The sequence below is a fragment of the Ptychodera flava genome, chromosome 13, assembly GCF_041260155.1.
Source record: "Ptychodera flava strain L36383 chromosome 13, AS_Pfla_20210202, whole genome shotgun sequence".
Lineage (NCBI taxonomy): Eukaryota > Metazoa > Hemichordata > Enteropneusta > Ptychoderidae > Ptychodera > Ptychodera flava.
In genome coordinates, this window is record NC_091940.1 from 35121835 (window position 1) to 35137898 (window position 16064).

Here is a 16064-nt window from a genome sequence, read left to right on the forward strand (position 1 = left end):
TCCTTGTGCAAAGTTTGAAAGAAATTGACCTGGGCATCTCTGAGATATCTGCGTGAACGGACGGACGCACGGACGCACACACGCACGCACGGACGCACGCACGGACATGACCAAACCTATAAGTCCCCCCGGACGGTGTCCGTGGGGACTAATAACTCGAAGCATACTTTTGATACATGATAACATTTATCACATGCTCACCTCATAGGCTTGGATTAAGTCATCTTTCTCTCCAAGTCTATCATCATATGCCAGGAACAGTGGAGCAAGATACTTTGTGTTGGTCAGCCAGGTTGGCGTAGGACCAATGGACGGCATGCCTGGTGGGTCCCCTTTCTATTAATGCAAACACATGATAGTAGTAAGTACATTTAGTAAAGTAGAAAGAAAGCAGTATATGTGGTAAGTCATTTCAAAGTGAAACAGAGAGAGAGGAGGTTTAAAAAGACTGAAGCAAACTTATATGCTTCTATCACGTTTCCTTGTAATGGTACTGTCCTTTACATGCATTTTTGAGTGAATCATCTGGTAGTACCCTGATGGGCTTGACATATTTGGGGGCCAATTAATGGACAAAATTGGCAAAAATGTAAAAAGGAAAGCACAACAGGCATGGTATTGTATTGGTATCATTTTAAATTCAAAGCTATGTGAACATTGCTGACTACTGGTATCATCAACAGGAAACATATGGAATGTCATACCTTTAATGGCTGACATCAGCCCATAATTAATAAAATATGTAAAAAAATCACAAAGTTAACTGTAAAACTCCATGGCCTTTAAAGTTTACTGCTAAACTGGATAGTTCATTGCAAATCTATCTAACGTTATACGTGTAAATGTTTGAGTTGAATCCTTTCCATCACCATGGTTTGGGCCAAAACCCATTGTGTTCAATGGTGATTTTGGACCTGTTTACTGGAAATTGGGGATGGACAGGTCAATCAAAATGTACACACACAAAAATAATCTTGCATATTTTCTGCGGGTACATATACTATCCTATCAAAGAGTCCAAGTGTCACAGGAAATGACAGCATTGTTGACAGATATGACAAGCCTACATGTCAGCAGATACCCTTCAATATCTCCTATGGGAAATGTCACGGCCATTCCATTTCTGAAGTAATTGTGTATCACTCTTGCTCCAGTGCCTATGGCTTTTATCCTGATATTTATGCCTGTCCATTTCAATGGTTGATGACATACGTGTATACACAAGTAATAGTAATGTTTTTGTTTTTTGTTTGCCATGGACTTCGAATACGGAAGAAATTAAACACCACATTTTCAAACTAATGTTGTGTTCATGCCAACATAAATATTGATGTAACAGTGTTGAAGACTGTGGCATACAATTTGACAAACTGATATTGTTAAATGCTCAATGTCAATAAACTGAACACCAACAATTACAGTAAGTGTATATGCGTTAGTAATATACTTACTCAAGTGTGAAAACACATTTTGTTGAACATATTTACAAATGATATTAGAATATTTTGCTTCCTTGAAGGAATACACGCTTTATATTATTTCTAGAGCTGAGAAACTCAGAATTCACAATAGATTCTCATAATTAACCTTTTTGTACTTTAAGACATATACAAAATACAGCCAAACATCATGTGCTTAAAACAATAAAATTCACTGTATGTGTCATCAGGAAATTTGTTTCAATCATTTATATTTTTTCCATCAATTTTTAATATTTAACGTCAAATTGGATGCAAAAGTTTTTGTAAGTGTAGTATGAAACTTGTTGCACTCTTGCCTAGCAATGCAACAGTTTTTAAATGTTGCCTTTCACAGAGAAATGGTTCTTGAACTTTTGCCTAACAGTGCAACAGGTCTGGAACAGTTGCCTAACTATGTAACATCCCATAAAACTGATTCTTTACATAGCGACAGTTAATGTGTTTATAGATTGTGTAGAATGGTATACAATGGGTCAAATTTATAGCATTCACTAGGCCTGACCTGCTAGGATATCGCCTTTCTTTAGAGGTCAATTTGGAAGGTTCTCCAGAAATAAATGTGACATGTGCCAATTTACATGTATCATTTATTTCACTGACTATGCCGCATTGACTAAACACACAGTATTTCATAAAATAATTGTCACATATTTGTATACAAGTACTATTTACCTCTGGAGGTCTGTACTTGGCTTGGTATCTGCTCAGTTCAACATTAAGTCTGTGCACTGTACTCTTCAAGGTTTCATTTTCTTCACTGATGTCTTGAATTTGTTGTTTCAAAGCCAGGGCGGATGCACCAGCACCTAGACAACATCGGTCATAGAAACAACATGCATACATGTAAATTAGTATTTATCAAAATCTGCAAATTTCTTCAAGAATCGTGTCATTGCTTTGTTTTTTTCTTTCTTTTCTTTGCTCTTTCAGTGCAAAATTCATTTATTGCTGATTCATTCATGTAAACTGCAAAATGTATTCTACTAGACGGAGGAGTTGCAGCATTTTGAAACCAGGGGCACAACAGAGCTGAATGTGAGAAAAGGTATTTGGCCTGTGGTTGGCAATTATTTTTCTTGTATCAGCTCAGGCTGAGAAGGGCATGTGGTGGCCAATCTTTTAGCAGTGCTATCAACAGGCAGGGAAATTTTATCCAGTTGACAACTCCCAAGTAAGCCTTGTTGGCAGGGGGTATAATTCGGTTGTTTATACCAGGTGAGGAAAAAAGAACCAAACTTTTGGGAAGGGGCAGATAGAAGTTCTTGAGTTCAATGATGAATGGAAAGAAGGAAAAAACTATTTGGTTGGCCGGAGGGATACATTTTAAACTTAACTGAGGACACCTGCAAAATAGCATTCATTTCACTCTTCATATACTCAATTTTTTCCAAATACATTAGAATAGTATATTAACATGCAAAAACACCTCTTGTTATAACTTTTTGAAATCAGCTCCATTAGGTTGGCTAACCATATCATAACTAGACTAGCTGCCATGATAAAAGGCTGTACACATTGGTATTAATGAATTAATGAAATGAAGTATGTTTACCATCTTCCTTGAGGGATGCTGCTAGTTTTTTCAGTGATGTATTCTCAGAGTGTAACTGGTTATTCACTTCCATCACAGCCTGTTTCTGAACTTCCAAGGCTTGGCATTTCTGTTCCAACACCTGTACTTTACTCCTGGTGGCATCTGGAACAGAGACAAGTACAAACAATGAATGTATGTTCCATCATAAATGAAGGCAAAGGGTTGGCAAATGCTGAAGTGATATGCTACACTGTAACTCAAGTTCCTCAAATAGCTAAGCATTTTCAGCAATTTTGTGAGTGGCATTTGAGAAGAAAACACATTAAGATTTCAAATCACTGAAGCTTTTCCTTGTGTAAAATTAGTTCCAAAGTATAGCATACACATGGTCAAGTATAAAAAAACTAACTGATAACCAATAAATACAGGGATCACAACACTGAACCATAATTTGATATTTAAATCTATTTAAATCTATTTATCTATTTAAATCTATTAAACTTTTCATCTCTGAAGGGCATACTTCTTGAAAGTGCCTTGGTACTCGTGGGTTGACATATCAAAAAAAAGCAACTTTGAAGCTGAACTATTTACAGATTGCACCTTACATGTTTTTCCTAAACAAGAAATCTTTCATTTCGATAATTGAAATTTAGCCTCCTCAGAAAAGCCTTTGAGTTTTTCCTATTCACTGAATTTTAATCAGTATAAGAAAGTATTTAGACAATTATGTGGTAATTTTAAGAAATTATTGAAAAGAACTATGAAAGATGAGGTTCAGTGTGGCACCATGACTTAGCACTGGGACTTTTAATTCAGTACAAAAATGAAATGATCTGTTACAATAAATGGCTGAAACCTACATCTTATCACATGGATTTCTATAAACTTTATTAGTGAAGGTGATTAGTTAAAACATTTCAATGGAGTTGAGCTTTTGAAGCAATATGGCTCATAAAATTTTTCTCAAACAGCGTTATGTTGATTGCTGGCTTAAACATATATTCTAAATAGCATATTGTGATGTGGTGCTGTGTAGAATGTGTAATCAGCAATGACATCGTTCACTCATGTGTACTAACAGCACCTGGCATCCCTTTGATTTGGTTCAACCACATTGTGCACACCAGTTGGGTTGGAACGAAGTGCAGGTTAATGGGAAAAACAAAGTGAAAATCTTGGAATCTGACAGAGGGACAAGTGTCTGAAAACTGTCACCAACTACACCAACACCTGCACAAGTGCTTGATATAATTGGAAAAAAAGTTAATTACACTTTGTTTGATCACTTTGACACACAGTTTCATGAACATCCACAAAAGTGTAAAAATATTAAAATAGATACCAGTATTGAAAGACTTGCTTTCAAAACAGTTAGTCATCTATGTAAACTGAAACCACAATTCTTACTAAATCATGATGAAAGAAGTCTGTGGCTTTTACATTTTACAATGATTTGTTTTATCAGTGTCCCAACTGTAATATTATGACTTTATATTTTGACAGCTGTACATGGTAAGTTGTGATGTTTGTTTCAAAAATGGTTCAAATGTGCATCAAATTATAAAGTCTTATTATAAAAGTATCATACAACAACTCTTTCAAAACAGGGACCTGTCTTGTGCTTAGAAAATGAAATAACATACCAATGAACATTTATGATCATGATTCATGATCATGATACACAAATTTTGCATTTATTTATGTCAACAAAGGCTATAATTTATTTGGTTTCATAGGTTAACATGATTTCTTCAAGTAAAATCTTGTATATGGTTGTTTAGTATGTAGTGTAATACTGGGTGAAACCAAACAAATTAAATTAAATATTTGATGTGTGTGTAAAAAAAACTGCTGTCATACAAATTGCAAAGGCATATAAACAGATACCAGGACCTATGTGAAATCATGCCAATGTTAATATAATGCAGTGATTAATGCAAGGGTATAAGTGAGTGCAAAGATGGACCCCATCCGCAGGCAGCAAATACACCAAGAAGTCATCATATCTACCTAGTAGCATGCATTCCTGTCTGTGTATGTAAAAACATATTTAAACCAGCTATTTTGCTGTAGATTTGCAACAAAAACAACACTATTCAGTTTACACAGTATGCATTATTCCACAGCAAATTACTACGTAGCAAGATTATGCAACCTTTCCGAATCACAAAAATATCTTGTATGATATTTGTTGTTAAGATACAAAATTAAAGGAAGCTCACAATTTAAAAAGCAAACTAAAATTACAGTAATTGATAGCGTACATTATAAACCATAATTTCCTCATTTTCCGGGAAAGAAATAGATATCCCATAGTGCTTTGCAGTCAATCCTCTGGTGACACAAGTTTTGTACTCATATATATAAAATCAAATCTTTTCACCTAGGCAGGTACCACTAAGAGTAAGATGGCACAATTTTGACAGAAAAAACACTACAAGATTCCCTTGATAATTTTGAGGGTTACGCATGTATATCAGTCTTTGGAAACCATGAACAAGCATACATTCTGTATGTTTTCACAATAGTAACAATATCCTGTAGCAAAGTACTATGGGATACATGATGTCTACCATATCTGTTTTAAGGATTTCTTATATTGTCTGCTACTGAATACAGCCTACAGGGCTTTCCGTCTCCTGATTTCAAGACAAGACAAGGAAGACTTGAAGTATTTTGAACCCAGGAATGTTGCTGGCATGCAAGCATTAACAAAACTGAGCAGCCAAACACCAGGATGTCATGGAAATGCCAGGCAATAGATGGCAAATCCAAGAAGACCCCTCACTTGGCTGGACAATTTTTTCCCTATGTATTGCATGTTCCATTTACCTTCCTGACCTGACATCAACATTTTTAAATCATCCTCCACTTTCTCTTTCTCCTGTCTCACAGCTCTGAGTTCATCTCGCAAATCTATGTTTTCCATTTTGGTGAGCTCATATTCCTTTACTTTGTCACGCGTCCTCTGTAGGTGGTCATACACTGATAAAGAAGAGACTTGGCATGTTACGACAATGTTAGCATAACAGATCTTGATACCAGGGTTCTTCCATTAACACAATGGTTAATTCTTCCACTGAAATCAATATGGCATGTACAGGTAAACTAAAAGAAGTATATATTGTGCGGGCTTCTCCTCTATCTTAAACACAACTTTTGTGGGATGTATTTTCTTGCATAGTCAACACATTTGCACATAAAAAAGAAAACCAGCCAACTGTGCATTATTTTCTTGTATAGCTCAAATACAGACCTACTGAGACTCATATGCAGGTTCAGTTTTGGGCAGACCAGCTGAGGATCTGAGGATGCAGTTATTCTAAACAACAGTTTCAATGCATATTGACATAGAGGGCGCACCTAGCAGCAGGATTCTATACTGTCTCACATTTTGTGTATTGAGCCAGTTTCCCTAATTTCTCTGCTCCTTCCATTCACAAAGTAGGTCAGAGTGGAGCCACTTGTGAAGACAAAAATAACTTCTAGATGTAAATTTATGTCAACAAACACACTCAGAGTGGATGAACACAAGCTAACAAAGCTAATTTCTTTCTGTCGATAGAACTGTCTTGGAATATATTGTTAATACAAGCTTCACATCTGAACAAAACATTTAATCTTTAGACTGACCTGTGTATAGGTGGGAAAGAAGTTGTGGCTAGAATTACACAAAAACATTTCTTGTGCAGAAGGACAAATTTGCCTGAAGACTGTTGGCTTGCCGTCAGAGAAGTGGATTTTTTTCGCCAGCTCTGTGATATTTTGCATGCTTTTACTGTACAGTCTTTTAATGGTACAAACCCCACACAATATATGATTCTTTCAAAATTTCAGAACAATTTGTTACAATTTGTTACCAATGTATATTGCATGTACTTACTCTAATAAATATATTTGGTGAGAGATTTAAAGGTATTTTTATGTACTATTTCATTACTTTCACACTAACTCGTGGAGTAAACCGCAAACACTGAAACAAAACTATTACAACAAGAATTTTCTTGCACTCTATAGAAATGACCAATACCATCAATATTGCGACACAAAACATATACCAGTATATGTGAAGTACATTGTCAGTGTTCAGGATGGAATTTTTTAATCAAGACATGTGCAATGTACTCATTTGCCAACAATGACTACACCTATTACACATATATTCACCATGTTTGGACAAGTAAAATACTGGGTATTTTCACATGCCTTAAATGGAAATACATGAAGTTTCACGATGTTGTATTCTGTGACTGCACAAAAGTACCGATGAATCAATCACCAAATATACCAAAGGGAAGAGAAAATTTGATAATTAAAAATTACAAACATTGTAGTCTTGTTAATTCGATACATTGCTGAAATTCATGCCTGGAAATAAAATTGAACACATATTAGTGTAGGTAGGATGGTCTTCTCTCTGGTCCATGCTTTGTCATGCTGGGGATTTAAAACTTGCTCTGTTATGAAATTTACTTATGAATCTAGGTCAGATGGAAACTTACAACAAACTCAGCATAGCATGCAAGTTGTACTCTGTGATACAGGGTGTACTGTGAATACAGAGTGATATTGACATGCTGTTCAATATTCCTATACTTGTGAATACTAGCTTTGTGTTACAATGTGTCTCTTTGCAAGCATTTGCTCAAAGCATGCTTGAAATGAACTCAATGTTACCAGTATGTGACTTGAAGCTATGACGTGAAAATGTTTTCAGAAACAAATGGCAATTTTTAAACTAATTGTTTTTTGTTTACATACTGGCAACTGCCCTTGCTCTTTGGAGTTCAGTGCCTGGATCAGACACTGACTTGGTGACTGGAGAGCGCTTTGGTGGTGTAGTCACTATGAACTGATCACCTACAATGCTAACATTGAACTGTTCTGATATAGAATAATAGATATACACACACATACACAGACAGAAAGGGTTACAGAGGATCAGAGATGGTCAGAAACAAACAAGGGAGATAAACATAAAGACAGAGAGACACAGATACACAAACAGAAATAGATAAAAGAATACATAATAAGAAAGGTTGAAAACAAGTAATTGAGAGATAAATCCCAGTGAAAGAAACAATAGAACATTTCCAAACTATAAAATTCAAGTATACCCTGAGAGTGGTGGCAAAACACTGAATTTCAATTCCTTTATCGTACAACAGACAGTTTAGTGTACTAAAAGTTTGGTGGCAGAAAGAGTACACATTACAATGCTCATGAATGTCTATAGAAAATCTAATACTACAGCTTTCCTTAAAAGTAATTGACTCACAGACGAACTTATCTGTTCAGTTTTACAGAGAGTATAAAACCAATATCAGGCTAGAGATACCTGAAGAAGGCTAACTCATCAGCTGAATACTTGAAACAACGCAGCTCAGGGAGTCCAATCTTCACTAAGCGTACACAAAAACCACTTTGCCATGTATCTCAGGACTGCACTCTTCATAAAGAAACCCAAAGATTGGCATTCAGCATGTATTCCTCACACCAAAAGGGCACATTTCTATAGGCATTATAGTACATCTAAATAGCTGTGTATACGTTACAGTATCTAGCATATTATGACCTATACAAATATCTAGAAATGGTCTTACCTCCATTAGAATTGTGTGTTGTATCACTCTTCCTCTTGCCTGGCTGATCCAACTCATCCAGTCTAGGATTTGCTGAGGAACCTGCATGCACATCCTGTGACACTCTTTGTACTACCTACAAAATAATATGATGCACTTTTTCTCAAGACTTGACACAAACTATACAAAGAAGAGCAAAGTAATTCAGTTTTGATCAGGAACCTATAACAAGCTTGTGATCTTGTGATACTTTCAAACTCACTTGCTTGTATGCAAAACATGCAGACGTTTGTAATCTTATAAACTATCAATTATACATATTTAGATTAAAGCTGTGTAAAATTCATATTTCTCAATATTGGAAAGGAGTGGTTTACACCAAAATACCAATATTTAATTCACCTGGAAGCTTAAATAGGCTTTTACAAATGGTTTAAATGGACTTAGTACATTTAGAATTCTGCTTTTCGAAGAGCTGTTTTGTCTTAAACAACTATCATTCTTTTAAGCTCACTAATAAAACTTACCGGTTCTTCTACAATTTGTTGATGGTTATCAGAGCTTCTACTTTTCCTCACAGAAGGACTTGGAGATTCGTAATCTGTTGGGGATAAACAGTCTGTGACGTCATTCTACATATGGAATATTAACAGGTGTTCCTAATTGTCTAGTATTGTTGCATTTTAGAAGGAAAGACCATGGTACAAATTCTAGAGTAAACTTTAGCCTGGAACATTGTTTTCTTTGCGAGGACAGACCATGGGTAAATATTACATGTGTAAATATTCCCTAAGTCATAATGTTCCACAAGCCAGAACCCTAAAATCGTATATCATAACAATCTGGTGCAGACAGCAGAGAGCTGACAGGTGTCACTAACCTATTTACATGTTAGTCTCTGTCTTGTCATCCACACATGCTAGTTCTCACAATCTATAAGTTAATTCCTACACACAGTCCTATTGTGAAAAATATCAAACTCAGCTTTCATGGCCTGATGATTGTATCTTTTTGTTATCATTAATGGTATGTGACTGGTGCAACCTGGTAGAGTAAAAGTGATCAGTTGGTAAGTTTTGAGAGCAAAGGCAGTCATCTTTTTCCTCTGAAATTCTTACATTTCAAAAATGTCTCACAACACAAGACTTCTTTTGCACACTGATACAGTTGCCCTATGACAAGAGTGCCTTCATAGCCAAATTGTGGCACCTACTGAGTCAAGAACGTTCTCTTTGACGCCAGAAAATTTAACATGTCACAATACACATATATATGTACTAGTAGTAGATTGGGCTGACAAGAGATTCCCCAAAATTCCAAAAACAATGTAAAAAGTTTATGGCTTCAAGTGTACACTGCGAACAGTCTTGTGTCGACCAGTGGTGTGATTTGTTAATGATGTAAATTAGTACGCCAAAACAAATAAAACTACTCATCACAGGTTGAAAAGTAGCAAAATCAAGCAAGATGAAATTGTATATAATTTCACAAATGGTGATGCTCATGCATACTGCAACATGACAATATTACAGCAGGTATAGTATATGCCCCTTTAAGTTATGACATTTTAAGCACATTACTTTGAGAAAAGAAAGTTAGACTTTGTGAGATATTCAACAGAGGGCTTTGTTCTATAGACTTACTATCATAGGTCACTGTCAAAATCGTAAATTGTACAGTAAATTGTTACTAAATTTGACAGTGATTCCGACATTCCAATGCATAGTCACTTTCATCAGCAGGCTCCCTAAAGGTGATACAGTCCTTTTCACATTGGAAAATCTTGTCAGTTGTTCTAACAGTACATATACTTGACATAAACTTCGGTGTCAGTTTGTTTTTAATTGCCAATCCTTATCCAGGTAGCTATCTCAGAGGATGAAATTAATTTCATGTTTTTATGCCTGATTAGAGTATTACATTGGATCTCGATAATTAACCATATTTACTATGGCACCATTTTACAAGTGGGACAGCCACAAACTGATGACGTCAAATCACCGTACACAAAACACTGACGCCTTGTAATTAAGCACTGTGTATTGTGAAGGGCGATTTGACGTCATCAGTTTTTGGCTATACCACTCGTAAAGTGGTGCCTTTACTATAATTGTTTTATGGTATTGTTTGAACTGAGATGGGCTCGCAGACAAATTTACACATGTATGTTCACATGGAAAATAAAGCATTTAAATTATAATGCAATTGAATGGAATTTTACTTGCGCTGTCAGTTACTCACCATATCTGTTCTTCTTTCTTTCCCAAGGTGGAGGAGGGGCCGCTAGGTCTGAGTAATCATCAATGGGACTGCTGACAACTGTCAAGTCACTTGTTACTGATGATGGACGTTCCCTACCCTGGTTAAAGTAATAAAAAGACAAACATTAAGGTACATTGTATAATGCACCCTTGGGACAGATATTCAGACTTTCAACTACTTTTCTTGTCTGCCTCTTACGGGCTTATTTTGAAGCTCTTGGATCAGTAAATATTGAACATCTTAGTTTTGTGAAAGTCGAATATTTTGATTTTTCCCCATAGAATCAACACAGGGATTGTGGCCCTTTTGAATTTCAAAATACAGCTATTATAAGCTATAATATTGGCCAACTGTTTTCCCTGGCACCAAAATTTAATCGGTAATCCAACTTTTATTCTTATTTGGTGATAGAATGGCTTACACTTTCCTAGAGGAAAGTTTGAGCAAAAGCTTTTGCACTTCAGTTTCAAGGTGCATACTACATTCCTAAAACAATGTTATGTATCATATTAATGCTATTGACTGATCAAATTCCAATCTGCACTATACTCATTCCTCATGTAATAGTGGATGTGAGAACTGTTTTGACATTTTGACATATACCGGTACTGAGAATGTAAATTTTAAATTCCATCACCTTTCAGGACATTCTGTTGTTGGCCTTTTGCCTAGATGCATATCTTATGGATAAAGCATGCTGCAAATATGTTCTATATTTACAGCAATTTCCAACTTCTGGAAAATCTAACATGATCTCATTATTTTTTAAGAAATATACATCTCAAAATTTCCAAGTCACCGTAGTTTTTGACGACCAGTAAACAACTAGGAATTAATGTTAAATAATATATCCCAGAAAAATCTGTGAACAGTATTATATTATTCCTTTCAATGTTTTAATTTTGAACCCTACTGTTCCTTTAAAATCCATCAACATTCTCTGATACACATTTCTCTGGGCAGATCCTGAAAATTATGCAGGCAACAGTTTTCCAAATTTCTAGTACTTTGGCCAAAACATATAAACCATTTATAGACAGCACTGAAAAGACAATGCAACCAACAGTTTACAGTGCACTACAGAGTGATAAGCTGTCACAGACATGACGGTGACAGACTGACACTTACCAGTTTCTTTGACTTATCTGGTTGTGCATAGATAGCTTCTGCTGCTTTCTCATCAAAATAGTATGGAGACCTTGGAGATTCTTCTTCTTCCTCCTCCTCCTCCTCTGATTCTGTTTCACTTTCGGACGGAGTTTGAAGCTTTGGACGGGAAGACAGGGTATCAGCTGGGCCACTTTGCCTGCCACCGGTTAAAGAACCTATGGTGGAATATCTTGATGAAGAAAAGAAATTTTGTGTCACATGAATTATCTATGTACATTTTTTGTAATTAAAAGTGGTACAGTAAGATGGACCCTATTCATATACAAATTTGGGATAGTCGACCATAAACAAAACTGGAATGGCTATCTTCAAAACAAGCTCATGATGTTAAAAAAATGGAGGAACTGTCTCATTGTCACTATCAAAGGAGGTGTGATATATTTTATTGGCATACATGCTGAAAGATCAGTCAATTTTCAGAAAGGAGAAAATAGTTGACTGATCAAACTTTCAGGACGTACAAATTTCACACTGTTATTCGTCTGTTATTCAACAAACATGCACAATAAATAACCATTGAAATGAACATATCATGCTCACAGGTCACTAGGAGCTAATGTCTACCTGTATGTGTAAGACAATTTCATGGGCCCTTTAAACTTTTCAAACAGTACTTTTATATTTTTTGTGGGATAGGATAAACCTATGCATTTAGCTCTTTTTATTGAAGTAAAGTTATTACAAATGATTGATGCAAGATACCGACAGCTTCAACTACCCAATCAACAATGCTGTGGGATGACATCTTTGTGACGCTTACAAAGTAGTAAGTATGAAGACAGCCCTTTGCTAAAATATTGCAGACCAGTCAACGAAACAGCAAGTCTGTCATGTGCAACAATTATCGACACTAACTATAGTTTTGCACTGCCTTATTGCTGTGTTGCATGCTGTTAATAATTTTACTTTCACTTACCCAGCTGTTTCCTCCATCTGATCATAGTCATAGACTTCACTAGCAGCCAAACTTCCAGGTCCACTGTCAAGCATTGACCGAGACGGTCCACTGTCACTGTGACGACGTCGAAACGTACCAAAATCACCTGGACTGCCGACAACACGGCCTCCTAGACTGGCAGTCAAAAGTGCAGTAGCTAAGGGAGAACGTGGCTTCCTCAATGTCTTTGGACTCTCTGGTACTGCTTTCTGTGTCTGAGGGGCAGCCACTATCATGGGACGGGGAAACAAGGCACTGCCTATCCGAGGCTGGAAATACAAGGAGGAAACAGAAAGATAATAAAACAAATGTCTGCAACAGAAATCATTCCTTGCCTCTGTGAGTTATAATATGGTGTGAATATCATGATGTGATTATTGTCATGAGCAGTTCAATTGTCAGGCTTCTGGTTTATCTTACATGTATGGACTAAGAAAACATTGGATAGTTCTTCCATCACCCAAGAGAGTTGACAGTGTCTTCACTCTACTTACACAGCCTAAACAGGAGGACATGGATCATTGCACATGATTTTTGTACAATTCATAATCACTTACAAAGACTTTGTCAGCTCTTGCTTTATGCCCTCTGTTGCTTGTATTAAGGCACTTTCCCACTTGAAACAAGAATTAGCAAGGATATTTTGGTTTACTGAGAGAAAAGCACACTCACATTAGGCATACACATGTTTATGTGACAGGTGACTAACACAATGGAAGAGACCATTTCCCAAACCCTGCCTTTCTTTGCAAGTTGGATGATCCCTGAGAAATCTCAAAGCGTAAGAGATGATGTGTAAACTCTTATCTACATAGCTCTGCATGGCAGGGCTGTGTGTTACCGGCATTACACGGCCTCCCACCACACGCCGGTGACACACAGCCCTGCCATGCAGAGCTATAATCTACAAAGCAATTGTATTATCCGTATGTCACAGATACCCTCCCAATACGACTTGGGGAAGTGCCAAAGAGCTATTCTCACACAGTCATTCAAAATTGTACCTGTCACTTTTCAAAACTCAATTGAGTCACTTTATTGATGAGATTTCTTTGCCTACAGTCAGATGACTCATGATGTATTTAAAAGTATTTGCTTTTGCAGGTACAAAAGAAATACTGCAGTTCAGTCGATAACATACCACAGATCCTTGATACTTTAAATTCGTTGAGTGTTTTGGACGAGTGCCAACAAGAGAATATGCCTGCAACAACTTACTGAACAAAAACCTGGGGAAAATAAACTTCACATGTAGTTTCTAGTGATGGGAAATAACAAATTTGCACATAAACCACACAGTCAACAAAAACACATAAGATATAAGTATAGAGCATTCAGTAATGCAAGGGGTCGTTACGTCTGCTTTTCTGGTGCATGGTGAACATTTAATTTATTTCAATATGAATGCCACTCTACGGTAAACACTGAGCTGGAGAGAGACCCATGGTCCGGGGGTCGGACAGTACACCGAATTTCAGTAGTGAATTCCTCTGGCACTTTCCAACATTTTTACGTATTAGCACTGGTGGTATTTACCATAGTATACATAGATATTGACACGTAAATATGTGACCACGGAGGTAGCAGCTACCTCCATGATGTAGCCGGCAGTCAGAAAAATGAGCATTCGCGTATTGTTGCAAGGCCGTTTTCATACAAGTGCCGCTTTTATACACTCACAGTGGGCGAGTGACGAACAATTTTGTTATTTCTGACTAAAAAGAAAAACACCTTCAGGAGTTAGCTCAGAAACCAGCAGAACTGAGCAAAGCGTTCCCTTTCAACGGTGGTGCATATGCACAAATCATCTGTTCAATCGTAAGGCCGAAATTCTACAATTCAAATAGGTCCTCGACTGTAGTCAGCGTCACGTCGGTTGCATAGTAAAGCCATACAACGTGAGCGAGCGATCTCCTGTGTAAGTTTTGGCTGTAGACCTAATGTATATTAAAATCGGACATCTTCGATATCAGCTTCTATAAAATATGTGATGTTTACGTACCCATGTTTTGTTCAACTTGTCTTTCTTGTTCTTTTTTGACTTCCCGGCCATTATGAGGAGCGAGATGAGTACAAATATTTCAAACTATCGCTAAAATTACATGTACGCATGCTCAGCAAAGCGAGCGAAGTCGAGGCTGGGATATACCTTTGGGTCTTCCATCCCTTTTATAGTACTTTTTGTATACGATGCGGCGTCCTCGATTTCACCGGTTGAGTAACAGCGACTGTCGTTCCTTGATAATAAAGCTGTACTTTGCTGTAATATTTACTTAAGGGGACGTTTAAAGAAAACGAAAAGAATTCAGTGAAGTCAAATTTCTTTCAGAGAAGAAAGTAATTTGAGCAGAATGATCCATAGGCCTAATTATTGACTTGCACCAAGTCTGTGGGAATATTATAAATGAGCATATGTTAGATCAATACTAACTTATGAATGTGGAATCTTGGGAACTGGAAAATATATAGATAGGAAACCCATTGAAAAATGGAATCTCAAGTTATAAAAGATGCTTCTCTAAGTCAATATGTCGGTAACAAATCTATCAATGCTGGGTGGGATGGGCAGGATTCCGCTTTTAAAATTTTATTACGAAGATGATGATTAAATATTGGCATAGAACATGCACTAACAAAGACAATAGTTTGATCCATGAGGCAATGGTATATTGTATTGATAACAATATGGCATGGCTAATGGTAATGCTACATGATCACAGAGTGTAGATCGTTTTTGGCAAAATGATAAATAATGTGTGAAAAAAAATTAACAGACAAGATCAGTTGGCTAAATGACTAGCCAACTACAGGTAAATGCAGAAAAGACATCATCTTGTAAGAATAATAAACTACGCATATCAAGAGAATTTAAAACAGATTTTAAAATAGACGAGTATTTAAGTTGTATTAAAACTAAAAATGACAGAAAATATATTACTAAATTGTGGATAAGTGACCACAACCTGATAATTGAAAAAGTAGTCACACAAGACCAAAACTTAAAGTTGAAGACAGAATCTGCACTAAATGTGATACAAATTCAGTTGAGGATGAGTTTCACTTTATTATGTGTTGTCCAAAACATGAGCAATCAA

General features: G+C 36.4%; 1 protein-coding gene across 2 annotated transcripts in view; it reads right to left on the minus strand.

The window, feature by feature from the left end:
* LOC139148273 (centrosomal protein of 89 kDa-like) overlaps window positions 1-15120 on the minus strand; it is a 29461-nt gene extending 14341 nt beyond the window's left edge. The window contains exons 1-10 of one of the 2 annotated variants that reach the window (XM_070719622.1): window positions 14972-15120; window positions 12949-13238; window positions 11991-12201; window positions 10842-10959; window positions 9128-9201; window positions 8622-8736; window positions 5851-6003; window positions 3034-3177; window positions 2154-2287; window positions 202-336 (exon numbers count right to left, since the gene is read on the minus strand). In XM_070719622.1, coding sequence (XP_070575723.1) covers window positions 202-336; window positions 2154-2287; window positions 3034-3177; window positions 5851-6003; window positions 8622-8736; window positions 9128-9201; window positions 10842-10959; window positions 11991-12201; window positions 12949-13238; window positions 14972-15022 — 1425 coding nt within the window. In that variant the 5' untranslated portion in view covers window positions 15023-15120. The remainder of the gene's footprint in view (window positions 1-201; window positions 337-2153; window positions 2288-3033; window positions 3178-5850; window positions 6004-8621; window positions 8737-9127; window positions 9202-10841; window positions 10960-11990; window positions 12202-12948; window positions 13239-14971) is intronic. The other variant, XM_070719623.1, reaches the window with a different exon arrangement.
* Between the last annotated feature and the right edge of the window lie 944 nt (window positions 15121-16064).